Source organism: Anabrus simplex, chromosome 6, assembly GCF_040414725.1.
Source record: "Anabrus simplex isolate iqAnaSimp1 chromosome 6, ASM4041472v1, whole genome shotgun sequence".
NCBI lineage: Eukaryota > Metazoa > Arthropoda > Insecta > Orthoptera > Tettigoniidae > Anabrus > Anabrus simplex.
In genome coordinates, this window is record NC_090270.1 from 206,861,940 (window position 1) to 206,878,876 (window position 16,937).

The 16,937-nt window shown below is 38.4% G+C and overlaps 1 protein-coding gene across 2 annotated transcripts in view; it reads right to left on the reverse strand.

The window, feature by feature from the left end:
- The window catches only part of LOC136876320 (tRNA (cytidine(32)/guanosine(34)-2'-O)-methyltransferase), an 86,181-nt gene that overhangs the window by 57,760 nt on the left and 11,484 nt on the right, over positions 1-16,937 (reverse strand). The window contains exons 2-3 of one of the 2 annotated variants that reach the window (XM_067150168.2): positions 9,629-9,768; positions 1,473-1,542 (exon numbers count right to left, since the gene is read on the reverse strand). In XM_067150168.2, coding sequence (XP_067006269.1) covers positions 1,473-1,542; positions 9,629-9,659 — 101 coding nt within the window. In that variant the 5' untranslated portion in view covers positions 9,660-9,768. The remainder of the gene's footprint in view (positions 1-1,472; positions 1,543-9,628; positions 9,769-16,937) is intronic. The other variant, XM_067150167.2, reaches the window with a different exon arrangement.

Sequence of the window (16,937 nt, forward strand, 5' to 3'; positions counted from 1 at the left end):
GTGGCACCGGCACCTTGGAAATAATCCCGAGAGCAAGAATATTTAGAAGTAAGGAAGCATCCGAGACACCATGTGTGGTAGTGTACGCTTAATCACAGAGAGACCTATAATTTGACAGTGGAGCACCATCAATTCCAGACTTCTTCCTGAACATGAAATAATTCATCAATTCCAAATTTAAAATATTTATATCTGTCTTATGACATGAAACAAGGTCTTGAAATTCGTGCACTGAAGAGAAATTCAATTCAGAACTACTGGATATAGCCTCTGGTACTGCAGCCATACCAATATCGTGCTTTACGTACACCTCTAACTTAAACTATATTATTACGCGTGTTTTCAAAATGCTATTTGCACTTAAACAATTCAATATGAACAAAAACACTGAAAGAAATGTTGCTACTTTTAGTCCTTCCCTTTCAGTCAACTCTTGCTTCTTTCCGGATAATTTTGTGCCCTTTTCCTTCAATTCCCCTTTCAAATTCGCAATCGTCATTGCACCTATATTATTTCCCATCTCTTTCAAATCATCAGCAGAATATGGTAATTTCATTTTCATGCATCAAAGTAGCAGTTTTGTTTTGATTATCATAATTGTAGGAATACTCCATATAAGGTTCGTGTAAAACAATCGAGAAGCGGAAAGCGCATACCATGTATTACCATTACGCTGCCTAATGGACAAGTTTTGCATGAATATCCCCATTAGCAAACATCCTTCAGGCATTCATGGTGGCCAGTACCATCATGCTTTGTTAAGACAGATGGTGAAGTCCAACAGCAGTTTCCAAGGTTCTGAGAGATTGAAGAGTTTACATCAGACTCCGTGTACAAAGGAATAAGAGCAATGTGAAACACACTTTGTGCAAAATACCATGAAAGATCCTACAGGAAGATCTGCTGTTCATCTACCTTTCAGAAAAGACCTGCAAAAATTATGTGACCTGCACGTCTATAAGGATGAAGCCCTACCTATGAAGAATTCTAATGACGAAAACAGCACATGCACCAAGACCCCAAACCATCGGAAATAATCAATTGAAGGTTAAAATCCCCAACTCAGCCGGGAATCAAACTCGGGAGACCCTGGACCAAACGCCAGCACTCTAACCATTTAGCCAGGAGCCGGACACTCATTTCAAATGGCAGCCAGGCAATTCTACCATCCAGAGAGAAAACTGTGACATACAGTATGAAGAGAATTGTATTACGATGAACATAAACACCCAGTCTCCAAGCCAGGGGAATTAACCATACATAGTTACAATTGCCAGCCCATTCAGGAATTGAACCTGCACTCAACCGAAGTCCAGTTATGCTACCATTTGGCCCAGGAACCAGACAAAAGTTTTTCCCCTTAACTCATTATAATGGATTCCTGACTGCAAAATAACACTGAACACTTATTATACTCAGACCATAAGGCTAGAATGCTGATATAAGAAATACAGACATAAATGAAAACTCACTGAAGATGTCTTGAGAGAACTTGACTCCAACTTCCAGGTGCTGCACACAGATCTACTGCTCTTGTAACACCTGGAAAAAAACAAAAAACTTTCTTCAGCTTATAGCAGTTTTTCAGCTATTACCGAACCACACTGGTCAAGTTTTGGTCAATTCCACCAAAGAATCCACTGGGATATTAACCTCAGCCATCTAGATGAAATGCCAGTACACTCATAGAAACTTAATACTGTATCTCCATCTAGTCAATGAGGGTGGGTGGTGTGTTAAGATGCTTGAATGCAGAGTCTCATTAACCAATGGATTTCAAATTTTCTTCCTGCTCCATTCGGTTCTAGTTTAATTCTATATATTGATTGACAGTATTGTTCAGTGGGTTGTCTAAAATGGTTAAGAACATTTTAGGGCCAAATTCTGACAACTCTTAAGACTGGCATTCAACACACAGTAAAACTTGCTCGAAAAGCAGAATTAAAAAAAGGACAAAAAAATCTTAGACAAGTTTCCAAATTATATAAAACATCAGGTTTTGTCTTCAAACAGTAAACAGTCATTTTAAATATTATTTAGAGCTTACCTGTATCGGCCTATGCATGACGTTCGACTATCCAGACTGAGTTACAAGTAACTATTCTCATTTTGGTTCCGTATTGAAGTTGACGTATATCTCAAATATTATAATAATATTTGAGATATATCCAGACTGATGTACAAAGTACTGTAGTACACCGAATTGTTAATTATTATTATTATTGGTGTGCTTTATTATTTTATACAGAATGATGCACAGTATATTATTTTGGCACTATCACAACACTATATTATACTATTTCAGAACACTGGGTATATATGCTCCTTAACTTATTTAAATCACAAAATTCTATACAGTACTTGACAACACTAAGCTTTCTTCCACAGATCAAACAAAGAAACTTGTTTCCTCTTGCCCGTACTTATAGGCATGATACTGTATAGGCTTTTGGGCTTATGCTGTGTCAAGAAAATAAGGTGAAATTCTTTACGTTTCACAGAGAACTGTGCACTGCGTCATCAGAAGAAAATATGAACTGTCCACGAGAAAGGCTTCTTCTTTCTAACTGTATCCTTCTGGATGCAGTCCTGAGCTGAGTACATTCGTTCAAGAAAAGTGGAAGAGTTTGATGTAATGGCAAAATGCTTTACGTCACAAAAGCACTGTGAGCCTACTCGTGGTTTGGATCTTGTTTTGCATATTCGAAAATGTATTTCTTAACACAAGTTGGATATTGCTGATGCGTTTTAAAGCACATAATTCGTTCCACCATCAGTATTATCACTCTCTCCAAACACATGCGTCAGTTTGTCCAAACAATGACACTGATCATACCAGCACCAGAAATGCACAAATACTGTGTGTAGAATTACATCAGTTGCTAATATTCTCTGCATTGTACAAGTATATTTTAAAGAATTCTTTCATTTTTCGTTTCTGTTTCCGCATTGAGAAGATTTTGCATCACACAAAAGTAAGAACATTATAACGCCGTAAGCTTCACCGGGACCAAGAAAATATTCTGTGGTGGACAAGTTTCCGCTTTATTTAAGTTCTGCTTTGAACACGTTTTACCGTGTATACATTTCCATTTATTTAGGAACAACCTCCTGCATTTACAGGCTGCCATTAAAACAAGGTAAATTATATCAAATTTTATCTATACAGTTATATTGATTGAAGAAAACTCTAAATTATAACAAAGATATGGTAAACAGTAATTTAGTGTGACATTTCAGTGCTGTAGATCTTGATGGAGGCTTGGAAGACGAGAATCACGATTTCGGGAATGAGCTTCATTGAAATTTATTGTTCTGTCTGTTCAATATCACATCGACCCTATTTCTGTAGATCAACTGAAGAGCTTATTTCCAAAGTGACGTAAATCCATGAAATGCAAAACTTAATAAATCACAATTATTTTCTTAAAATTAAATTCAGATATGATTATGAATATAATGTAGTTTCATTCATTACTTCAATTGTGTTTTAAACATTTAAACATTTCTTAATCGTAAGCAGTGAATTTCATTCTGGATCCATATTGACAAATTGATCACAATCAAAGGTAGGGAAGGTCCACCTATTGAATACAATTAATTTGATGTTTCTATGTTTTATTAATAATGGTACTACAGTAGTTTCGACCTCTTTTACTTAGGTCACCTTCAGCAATATGTACCAAAATGGAAACTATATCATGGCAGAAACAGTCACCAAATATAAAATTTGGCAGTCTTAAATTTGTTGTCGAAGAAACATGTTCTAAAACACATTCATTCTTAACTAATCTGATGTTCATCAACTAGTGAATACAAAGTCTAATGGGGCTTGAGTGACAACTTACGTCCCCATGTTAGAATGACTAGAATCTTGGTTCATAAAATTGTGTGTGTGAATATGAACCAATACAGTTAAAAACAAAGTGGAAAAAACACATTATAACTTATCATCTATATTTATGCTAAAATTTGTAGCAATGGTCCTTGCATTTTTTTCTTGATTCTTGACTTGTCTTGAAGTCAGTTGATTAAACATATATGAAAAGCGCTTAAATTTTAAAAAGTTGTTCCATGCTGAACAGGTGATATACATTTATAAGTTATTGTAAGGCTGTGGGATATTTACAGTTTGAATCTGTGGGCTTTCTGGTCCAATGAAAGGATCCGTTTGTTCATTTGTTGGTGATTCAGTATGGGGTACATGTTCTTAAGTGCTCAGCATCGGGTGTATAAGCGGGATGGAGGCTGACGCCAAACAGTTTACATTTATTCGAGGAGTTTATGTTTTTTCGTTTTTTATTTTTTATTATGAGTTAAAACGGAATACACTTTACTCTTATGTCTGTGTCACTAATGTGAGCCTTGTTTGGCTATGTCATGCTTGACTGTGAAGCTAGTGTTACCTTCTCCTCTGGAGCCTTGTGTCTTATCGCAGGCGTATACTACCGGCATCATCTTAACATGTGGTGAGTAATCTGCCGTGATTTGTTATTAGCGCCATCATAGTAAAATGTAGGATCTAATTGTGGCAGAATCCTCTTTGATACATTCAGCATCTGCAAATTGTTTATCACTTGATAACTCATCTGGTACTCATGAAAGAAACCGTCGATCAGGCATGGTTGATAGCTGCATGTTTGTCACGTGTAACCTTGTTTATGTTTCTCAGATATGTTGATCGGTATGTTTGATGTTTATACACATAAAACCTGTTTGTCACACTTCATCATCTCGTGCTGACCACAATACGAGGTAACTACTGACTCATCCCTAGGAGACTTTTCATGGTTCTAGTCTTACGCATACTACTGTGTAGTTAACTACTGCAAGTGGTTACCATGTACACCGTAAATTTCACCTTGTTTTCTCCTAATCCACGCATCTTTTACTACACTATTTTTGAGTCTTTCACCTATCAGTGACCTGGAGTATTGTTGCTCGTGGCTCCCTAGCCCCACTACCCTGTATATGTTTGATCAACTGACCTCAAGACAAGTCAAGAATCAAGAAGAAAATACAAGAACAACTGCCACAATTTTTAGCATAATTATAGATATGTTTTAATGTGTTTCTTCCACTTTGTTTTTAACTGTATTATTTCACATTCATGTACACAATTTTATGAATTAAGATTCTAGTCATTCTAATATGGGGAGATAAGTTGTCACACAAGCCCCATTAGACTTTGTATTTACTAGCTGATCAACATCAGCCTGGTTAAGACTCTTTTTCTTCTTATTTTAAAATGCTATTTGTTTGGGGTGTCGACCCATGTGGATCTTTTGCCCATACTGGCACCATATTGTATGAACCTGCATGTAATTGGAATGGTGGTAGTGTGGAATGTTGTGTGTGAGGAAAGGAAGATTAAGGATGTCACAAACACCCAGCCCCCAGGCCAGGGATATTAATCATTACAATTTAAAAAAACCTGACCCATCCAGGAATTGAACCCGGGGCCAGAGTCCTGCAGAGAGGCCCAGTCCATGAGCTGCTTCGGCAGTAGACTGCAATGGGCTTTGAAAGACTCGAACATACGAAGCCCCTGACGTCATCGCACGGGCCGGTCTAGGCAGCGCTCTGTAATTCGTACGCGGTGAGCCAAGGACAGCGCTGTGGTAGTTCTATGGGCTGACTGCTTTAATGTGTACAGTGTACTGCGTGTCAGCGGAGTGCGTTGCATTACGGTCGAGTGGAGATGATCAAGCTGTGTTTTCAGTTTGACTTCTCCGTCTAGCCTGTTATCGGAAACGAATGTGGACTGTAGTTCCAAAGGAAAGAAGCCATGGCAAAACATCGTGAAGTAAAAAAAGAAGCAACAAATTAACTAAAAGCCACACAATACAAGACTTCTGAACCGGATCCTAAACTTAAAAATCGTATTTGGTTGGTATTCAAGCCTGCAGTTGAAGGTGATGGGAAAGACGTTAATTTTGTGTGCTGTACGATCTGCGGTAACTTTATGTTTTTATTACTAGTTGCTTTACGTTGCACCGACACAGATAGGTCTTATGGCGATGATGGGACAGGGAAGGGCTAGGTGTGGGAAGGAAGCGGCCGTGGCCTTAATTAAGGTACAGCCCGAGCATTTGCCTGGTGTGAAAATGGGAAACCACGGAAAACCATCTGCAGGGCTGCTGACAGTGGGGTTCGAACCTACTATCTCCCGAATACTGGATACTTGAACTTTATATGTACATACTAGCAGTTACCCGCAGCTTCTCGTGTGGATTTCATAATATGATAAAAGTAATCGTTCCTCGGTACTGTTTACTTGCTATTTTGCTTTACGTTGCTTCGACACAGATAGGTCTTATGGCGACGATGGGACAGGAAGGGACTAGGAGTGGGAAGGAAGCAGCTGTGGCCTTGATTAAGGTACAGCCCCAGCTTTTGCCTGGTGTAAAATGGGAAACCACGGAAAACCATCTTCAGGGCTGCCGACAGTGGGGCTCGAACCCACTATCTCCTGAATACTGGATACTGGCCGCACTTAAGCGACTGAAGCTATCGAGCTCGGTCCTCGGTACTGTACTAAGACATTATCTGAAAATCCCTGAAGTATGAAACCTCACTGAAAAATTAAGTTTAATTTATCCCAGAAACTCTTTGTAAACTAAGTTTGTGGTATTGGCTTTTGGGGCTGAGATGACAATGCAACATAGAACTGTACACATGAGAACGTCTTCTCTCAAGTAAAAAAAAAAATTTCTTTATTTTTAAAGGAGATTACAAATACATATTTCCACATCTGTAACATCTTCAGATTATGATTCAAGAACTGGAAAAAATCCAAAGAAAAGCAACTCGATTTGTTCTGGGTGATTTCTGACAAAAGAGTAGCGTTACAAAAATGTTGCAAAGTTTGGGTTGGGAAGAATTGAGAGAAAGAAGAAAAGCTGCTCGACTAAGTGGTATGTAAATACAAAGTATGTTACAAGTGTTATTATTATTTATATCCACATATTCAATACAAAGAGATCTTTTTAGAAATTAAATATTATTACAAAATGTTAAGAGACATGTTTCGCCCATATTAAGGGCATCATCAGCCTCAAACTCAAACCTGTATGGTGAAAAATCAGGATCCTGATTGCTCTTACAAGTCATAAAAAGATGATATTGTAGGTGTCTGTCCAAACATACAAATTGTTAGAATGTCCTTGGCTAAAATTGCAGTATCAAGCTGCATGTCAAAAGTTCACAAAATTATACTTTCTGGAGCGTTGAAAAACTTGTTGGGGTAGAGTAATAAACAGCTCAGTCTTTATAATGAAACAGAAATGTGCCTCCTTGAATACTCCTGTTAGAGGATCAGAAAAAGCAAAGCTGATAAACTGTCACAGATGCCAATTTCGTATGTTGTGAAAAGACAACAGCCTTCTTAAGTGGCTGTTCAGCTGCCTATAGACTATTTAACTGGCTGAAGGAGTGAAAGTTGAATGCGTTATGATAAGATAACTGTCTTCTTTAAGTAATTGTAGGAGTAAGGAAAAAGCATTCCGTCTATAGATGTATTTATCTTGTTTGAATGAGCGAAAGTTAAAGGTTTTTCGACGCTGATAGAGTCCTTTCGTCTTTGAGCTGTCAGCGGAGAGATGGCGTGGAATGACATTAGTAGACGAATAAGTTTGAGTGGCGTTTATAAAAGTAGGAAAGATCAAAATATGAAGATAAAGTTGGAATTCAAGAGGACAAACTGGGGCAAATATTCATTTATAGGAAAGGGAGTTAGGGATTGAAATAACTTACCAAGGAAGACGTTCAATAAATTTCCAATTTCTTTGAAATCATTTAGGAAAAGGGTAGGAAAGCAACAGATAGGGAATCTGCCACCTGGGCGACTGCCCTAAATGCAGATCAATATTGATTGATTGATTCCCCCACCTACGTGGATTTTCCAAAAACAAAAAAAGACACATGTTTCTTTATTTTTCAAGGACATTCCAAGTACCAAGTTCCATGTCTGTAACATGTAAAGTTTTGACATGCACTGTACATATACCGGTACTCATTTTAAAAATTCACCTGCTTTTTCAATTCTTTTCAGTCCCGTAAGTGATGTTTATTGATAAAGGAGATGCCAAATACCAATTATCACGACTGTAACATCTTCAGTTCTTGAGATATTTGTATCCTCATGAAAAAGAATTCAACACCTATTTCAAACACCCCCCCCCTCTCCGAAGTTAATTTTACCCCCAAAAAATGAGCGTTTTTTTAATTTTTAAAGGTGATTTCAAATACCCATTTTCACGTCAGCAACATCTTTAGGTTTTTAGATATAAGTATCCTCATACAAATAATTCAACTAATATTTCAGTCCTTTCATCCCTCCCCCCCCCCCCCTTAAGTGGATTTTTCAAAAGCAAAAAAAAAAGTATTTCTCTCTTCTTAAAGGAGACTCTAAATACCAATTTTTACGTCTGTAACAACTTCAGTTTTTGAGATATCACTACCCTAATAACATTAATTCAACCCCCTTTTCAGTCCCTTTTACCCCCACCCCAATTAATTGGTTTTTCAAAAAATACAATAATACCTGTTTTTTTCATTTTTAAAATATTAAAAATATCAATTTTCACATCTGTAGCATGTTGAGTGTTTGAGATATACTGTAGATGTGCTCATCTTAAAAATTCACGTCAACCCACATTTCAGTCCTTTTAACCCCCCTCCCCCCCTTAAGTGTCTTTTCCGAAAGCAAAATAATATATGTCTCTTTAATTTTAAAAGAGATTATCAATACCACTTCACGTCTGTAACATGTTAACTTTTTGAAATATATTGTAGATGTGCTCAGGGATTAAGACTACAAATTTTGGTTGGCAGCTATGCCCAAACGTACACGCATAATCTCGCTGCTGTAGAATCCTCGAGCTGGCATTGCCATGGTTACGGCAGTTCATTTCCTTATCCGATTCCGAGAGCAGGGGCAGTGTGGTGACAATATCTCCATAACGGTCGGTTTTAGGGCCTTAAAACATAGTTTTCGTGCGTCTTGGGCTTACCGAGATTTGTTCTTTGGGTCAAGGGGCTTAAAATGAGCTTAGTTTCGTCCTTGCACAACAAATTCGATATTTTGCCTATATTAGCCCATTATTTTTATATCTCCCCCATCGCCCCCCACCTAGAATTGTTTTGAAAATAAAATACAGCCCATGTCCCTCAGGGATAATGTGTATTTACATTAGTAAAAGGATTTGTGACCTTAATTAAGGTACAGCCCCAGCATTTGCCTGGTGTGAAAATGGGAAACCACGGAAAACCATTTTCAGGGCTGCCGACAGTGGGGTTCGAACTTACTATCTCCCGAATACTGGATACTGGCCGCACTTAAGCGACTGCAGCTATCGAGCTCGGTAAAAGGATTTGTAGAATCGGTCCAGTAGTTTCTGAAATCACCATCCAGATATACACAAACTAAATGTCATAAAAGAAAGAATTGTTCCACCTGATCAATACTTATTTACTATCACATGTATGATAGAATTCACATGTATATTAGGACCGGTTTCGACCTCTTACACAAACTAACAAAATTCGCGCTCTCTCATTATTATATTAGTATAGATTAAAGGTGTCGGACCGATTTTGTCTTTTTATAATTAGATACAAAACTTACGATGAACGAGGTGTGCTTGAATGATGAGCATTCTAATGTTTCTGTGTCATCAGACTCCACGACTATGCCACAACCTGCCAAAGTAATGAAGTTTTCTTCGTGGACTGACGTTCAATGATGCTCCTATTCCAACAGATGAGCTGGAAATATATTTAAAGCAAAATTGTGAAATGGAAGAAGATAGATATAGCATCCTATTGGAAAAAAAATGGACAAAACTATCCAAAATTTCACCAGATTGCTAAGAAAGTAATATGTATGCAAGCATCAAGTTTAGCCTCAGAGAGAAATTTCAGTTCAGCGGGCTTCATTCTCAACGCACGATGGTCTCTTCTACAACCAGACAATGCTGATAATCTTTTCATTCACAGTAATTCCATTACACCACATTAACAATGACCAATAAACTACGCACACTAGTAAAAGCTATGTTCAGGTTTGTTTCTGTTGTTGCTACATTGCACGTCATTTCTGTTTGTATTTTATTTTGAGGTAAATGCGAATGAAGTCCTATGCATATGCTTTGTGTTATTTAGATTCATTTTCAGTTAACTTGATGTCAATTGCAAAGGAATATTAGTTTATAATAATGTTTCTGTTTAAATTATTATTATTATTATTATTATTATTATTATTATTATTATTATTATTATTACAGTGCAGGAGAAATCTCTAACGTTTAATTTCAAAATGCGATTAGCCTACTTTAAAATATGTTATTAGCATACGGGAATTTGTAGAGTGAATGATCCGAATAGTAGTGTGATGTGTACATTTCGTTGTGCACGGCGCACATGTTATTGTGGAGAAGTACTCAAGGTTATTCTACTGAGCCCGCCCAGTGCGGTGGACTGCGGTGGGCTGTATGAGACCAGTGCTGTGGGCCAGTACGCTGCCGCGTCAGAAGAGAACGGCACTGCACGGGCTGGGCTGCCGAAGCCCATGGGTTTGAAGTGCTGTGCGGTGGGCCTGGCTGCAGGACTCCGCCTGGGGCCGCCGGGTGACAGGCGGGCGCATTGCCCCCTACACCACAGGGCCAGGCAGGTTAAGACTCAATGTGTTTTTGAACATGTTTCTTCGGCAACAAATTTAAGACATGCCAAGTTTCATTTTATATTTGGTGAATGTTTTTGCCTTGCTATTGTTTCTATTTTGGTACACATGGCTGAAGATAACCTAAGTAAAAAAGGTCAAAACTAATACCATTATTAATAAAACAGGAAACATAAAATTAATTGTACTGAATTGTACCTTCCCTACCTTTGACTGAGTTACAAATTTCTTATCAATGGAAATGGAGGTAATTATCTTGTCTAAGTTGGAGTTAGGTCATTTTGGAACCAAATCATTTATTGATATTTGAATGATTTAAACACAACAATGTATGCTTACATGAGTAAAATACATTTTAAAATAATGTTCAATACATGGAGTACATTACATCATCTTCATTCATCGCCATCACTATCATCATGAACATTGCCAGCTAGAGCAAACACATGTTGATAAAATGGCGTTGCAGGATGGTCCTCCGTTATGCCAAGTTTATTTAGAAACATTTTTATGTTTTTTATCTTCTCCTGTTTCACTGGGTGGCCTAACTGTTCTTGTGTGGGCTTGAGACAAGACCATATTTTACCCCTCTTCAACAATGTGTGAAAACATCCTGAGAGCCCTGAAAATGTGGATTTGCAGAACACTTGGTTTCCACTTATCTGAGGAGTTTTTAACTCTGAGATATTAAAATCCAGTTTTGATTTAATATGTTCCCTAGCTGAGGTTTTCCACATGTAGAGATACCAGTCCCTGCCAAGAGCATGTACAGTGCCAGCAGATTGGTCAATCGGATATAAGACACAGTGGAAATAAATACATGTTGGAGCTACATCACTTCGCAAATAAACATAGTTTTCAGATCTCTATTGACATGGGATATAAGACATACCGCTGCTATACGATGAGATATAGGCGCTCTCCTTTTTTTCCCTCCAGTCTGTCAACTTTTGTCAAGTCTTTCACTTTCTCATTCTGCATTGTCTGCTGAAGAGCAAGGAAACAGCACCTACATTGATCACTATAAAGAATGAAAGCAAGGAAATGATACACAAAGTACGTCCTTCCACAAGTCTGTGTTGGCCTTAACATTAAACACAGAGACTTTTAATTAAATGCATTTAAAGCTTGAAATTAAGTATATGCATTTTACATTTTATCACACCTTCCTTCAGGATCCCATTACTTTGCTGTGATGATAATAATATTATTGGCTTTTCATCCCACTAACTACTTTTACGGTTTTCGGAGATGGTGAGGTGCCAGAATTTAGTCCCGCAGGAGTTCTTTTACGTGCCAGTAAATCTACCGACATGAGGCTGAGGTATTTGAGCACCTTCAAATACCACCGGACTGAGCCAGGATCGAACCTGCCAAGTTGGGGTCAGAAGGCCAGTGCCTCAACCGTCTGAGCCACTCAGATGCTTGCTGATCTCAAGGGAATACTAAGCAGAATCATAGGTTAAATCACACTGAATGGCTCTTTATGGGGAGGTCAGGTTAATGAATGGTTCTCATAAAGGGGCAATAGACTTTTCATTAGTTGCAAGGGTATGCCTGAACAACAGACTGAAACGACCTTGCAAGGCTATCCAAAATAACATCAATGATAGTGAAAATTCTCCTATGTAACTACAGGTGACGACAGAGACCATTTAGAAATCCTGTGTGTGTTGCTCTCCAGAACAGGTTCACATAAGAGGTTTTGGCATGAGTTTAAGCCCTTTGAATACTGTGGAACAACTCCTAAGTTCACGCATGTTCTCAACTAATTCACGTTGGAATTTGCTGAAAAATCTGCTGACCCATGCTAGGTTTCAAAATTTTGTATATCCTACCTTAAACATTCTCAGGCATATACTGTAAGAGCTTTTGCTCAATGTTGTTTGGGAAGTAGACCTAATTTGGTACCAAAATCTTGTCTCTGCCCTTGGAGTCACACAGAAGATTTTTCACCGGCAACAACAATAACTTATCTACGTTGGTGCTCTGCACTGCTGAATGTAAGCCATTATTTTACCAAGAGATATGCAGCTCTCTTTGTATTACACTACTGTAGGATACACTGATGATAGCTGCTTCCCATGCAAAATAATCTTCCATTTAGATCTCCAGATGGGTACAATTCAAAAGAATACTGTATATTGTGGATTGGCAAATTAACTGGATTCTCTACCTGTTTGTCTTCTGAACTTGTGCAAAATATACAGAACACACACTGTCCTTTTTTTTGTGAATCATACCATATACTGTCTTAAAGTCTGCTAGGCCATCAGCCAATCAGAGGCTAGTTTTTTTTACATATTTGCTTTTAATTATCTAAAAAAATCACTGTATATTTCTCGTTATGTAAAGTAATTACAGTTTGTTCGGTTGACAAAATCTCGTCTATACTTCTGTGAGATGTTCAGGAACAAGAACTTCCGATTTCTTTGTGCTTATTTGCTGCTGTCTGTAGCTTCTTGTGTGTGAGAAGTTGAAGTGAAATTAAGGTTGCCATGTCTATGGATTTCACAGACAATCCATGATTTTGTTAAGTCCAGGCCAAAAAATAAAAGACAAAATACACATAGGAAATGCTGTCTACAAGGTCCTAACAGCTTGCTGAGTCAAGGGAATATAGTGTGGTTTCACAAGACCCTTCAATATTTCTCCTAACACACTTCTAATGAATACGACTGAGACAAGCGCTTTGGAGCATTCAGCACGGCAGGCGGATGATAATACTCAAGCGCTCTGGAGTGTTAGGGACGGCGAAGAGTTAAAGCAATGGTAAACTCTTAAAATATTATTTTTGGCGTCTCTAATTGTAATATCTTCTCTGTAAACATTCTGCTAAGTTGCCCCTGCCTCTAAAGATAAATTTTTGCATGCGACGATGGCTCCCCTCCCTTCTTGAACAGCGACATCTAACTTCTATACAGAAGTGTAAAAAACTTTTTCTGTCATCGAGTGGTGCTATATTGCAGTTCCCATAACAAAAACAACACCTTGGGTGTGATGATATTTACCTTGGAGATATGCTGTTCTGCTCCGGCCACGTCCAGTTCCAGCATCCACACCAACTAGTTGCTCGCCCAGTTCTCTCATTTTGGAGAACTTGCATCGACTCAACCTCAAAACGCCCATTTACATGCAGCCTCATGCTATGGTCTTGGCTGTGGCCTGCCTTCACACATACTTTAGCTCTCACTATACCTGGGGCCAGTATCTGAGAGTACTTCGGGGTATGCTCTCAGGGGCCAGTATCTGAGGGTACTTCGGGGTCTGACTCCTTGTACCTGTGCTTGCCGTCGACCTGGGGCACTGCTGCCTGGACTTGGACATCTTGAATATGCATACTTATTAATTACTTTGGACTTCGGACTGAATTTTCTATTGTAAATATCGACTTTTATGCAATTTTTTCTGATTTCATCAAGATTGCAAATTTTTTGAATTTTCTCAAGATTGCAAGAAATAAATTGTTTACTGCTTCTTCCAGAATTTTAGGAGGGGGAGATCTGTGACAATAGTTAACCTGATTTTGAGTTTGAATCCCCGTTATTCCGTGTGGCTGTAGTGTAATCTACCAGAGACAGATCAAACTTGCTATATGCTAGAAGTTTTAACTTAGGGAACAAGAAGTCCCTAGCAGCAATTTTCTAGTGGTACCTTGTGTTTGGTACTATAACTAATTATCGAGAATGTTTGTGTTTGGAGGTTTGGAACCTAATCTCCCTTCAATTGTTTATTTGTTATGTTGGAGTTATAATCACTGTTAAAAAGTTTATCCGCCTATCAAGTTCGTTATCAAATTCAATTCCACCAATAAAACAAGACATGACATTATTATTATTATTATTATTATTATAGAACTATATGCCAGCCCCCTATAAACACTATACATTTTTTGAGCTAAGAGGTTTATCGCCAGTGTATCTTTGAGTGTACTACGTTACTGAGGAGGTGTCCCTCGGGAGATGTTCAGGTGGGGGCTGGTGTGAGAAGGTGTTGGCACAAGGTAAAGGCAGAATTTTCATCTATGTGAGCATCAACTACATGTGAATAAAGGGAAGATTCCAGCATTTCCCCTTAGCATGTAACAGCTAGGTCGACCTGCGTTTTACTTGGACTTTAATGTATATAGCTTTCCCTATTACTTAAAATGTAGGTTTGCTAGGCAGTCCTTGTACTTTAAAGTTATCACCTATAAAGGGGATTTTATAAAATGTACGGATGAATGAGCATGTACCCTCGTTTCCCTTCTTCACATTTTATCTTTGGTTGACTAAGTTTTCTACCTTCTAAATTCATCTACCTTCCTTTCAGACTTTAGTTTTGCCTTCCTTAGTCACCAAGTAGTATTGCTTATCCACTTTTAGGCTTTTCTTTGATCGTAAATACTGGAATGCTTTAAGTGTTCCAGCCTCCATTTTTCATATTTTGTTCTCAACTTTTTCAGTGTACCTTCTTCTCTCTCTCTCTCTCTTCAAGACTTGTAGTATGGGCTTTAGCCTCTGTAAACCATCCGGATCTTTTGATCCTTCTTCATATGTGGCTTTCCTATAAGTTAAGGGTAGTGTTTGGGCATTTGGAGCAGAATGTATTTGCTGCTCCAAGTGTCAGTGGTGTTGGACAATTAACATTAACCTCTTAACCAGGGAGTTTCCACTGACAAACTAACATTTGTGGAGGGAAATATATTTTGACTGAAAACGAGTTAATTCTTCACGCCCATTATCACGATGTGGATTACAAGCTACCTAATCACGTCCATTCCTCTTCTGCGAATGACAAAGGAACTCGCCCCGCCCACTGTGCGTGCATGCCTTCGCGGAAGACGAGTTATCTAGTCCTGCCCATTTTGACATAAATATGTCTTATGGCTGGTTGTGACCTGAAAATTTGCATTGCGGAAGTTAGCGTCACAAAATGTGTGACAATAGTGTAACCCTAGCGACCATGTAGGCTATGTCATATGACTGGTGGTCATCTCAAATAAGCAGCCCTTGATGGATGGCCATGACCGAGAAACATATTTATGATCATTTGATTTTTACAAAGAGAAAAGTGGTTTCTTTTGATCTGCATCATTTAGGAAATTCAATACTTGATTTGACTTCTTGCAACTACATTATGATACTACATCTGACACTTAAGTAACAGCCAATAAAACAATGCCATTGTTGTAATGAAGTACTTTTTTTTTTTACAAGTTGCCTTACATCGCACCTTCACAAATATGTCTTATGACCACTATTGGATAGGAAAAGGCTAGGAGAGGGAAAGAAGCGACTATGGTCTTAATTAAGGTACAGCACCAGCATTTGCCTGGTATGAAAATGGAAAACCATAGAAAACCATCTTCGGGGCTGCAGACAGACAGTGGGATTCGAACCCACTATCTCCCAAATGCAAGTTCACAACTGCACGCCCCTAACCACATGGCCACATTATTATTACACGATATTAATTTGTTGTATAACAATATAGCAAGAAAAGGAGTGAAAAATAGAAGTAAAGTGCTGTAGCATACTGTACATAATTTTAAAACAATCTTCAAATCATTCTTAAATAATAATAATAATAATAATAATAATAATAATAATAATAATAATAATAATGTTCCTGGCTTTATGTCAAAATAACTAATTGTACGATTTTCGCAGACTGTGAGGTGCCAGAATTTAGTCCTACAGGAGTTCTTCTACATGCCAGTAAATTTTATGACGCGGGGCTGACATATTTGAGCACCTACAAATACCACCAGACTGAGCCAGGATCAAACCAGTTAAGTTGGGGTCAGGAGGCCAGCGCCTCAACCATCTTGAGGCAGTGTGGTAGCAGGGCAATTCCTCTGTAGTTTATACACTTTCTTCTGCTTCCATTCTTGAATACTGGTATGATCAATCCTTTTTTCCATTCATCTGGTATCTTATTTTTCTCCAGATTACTCCTAGTGTTCAATGTAGCCATTGAAATGAAATGTCGTATGGCTTTTAGTGCCGGGATATCCCAGGACGGGTTCGGCTCGCCAGGTGCAGGTCTTTCTATTTAACGCCCGCAGGCGACCTGCACGTCGTGATGAGGATGAAATGATGATGAAGACAACACATACACCCAGCCCCCGTGCCATTGGAATTAACCAATTAAGGTTAAAATCCCCAATCCGGCCGGGAATCAAACCCGGGACCCTCTGAACCGAAGACCAGTACGCTGATCGTTCAGCCAACGAGTCGGACAATGTAGCCATTGAAGACCTTGTATGCCTGCC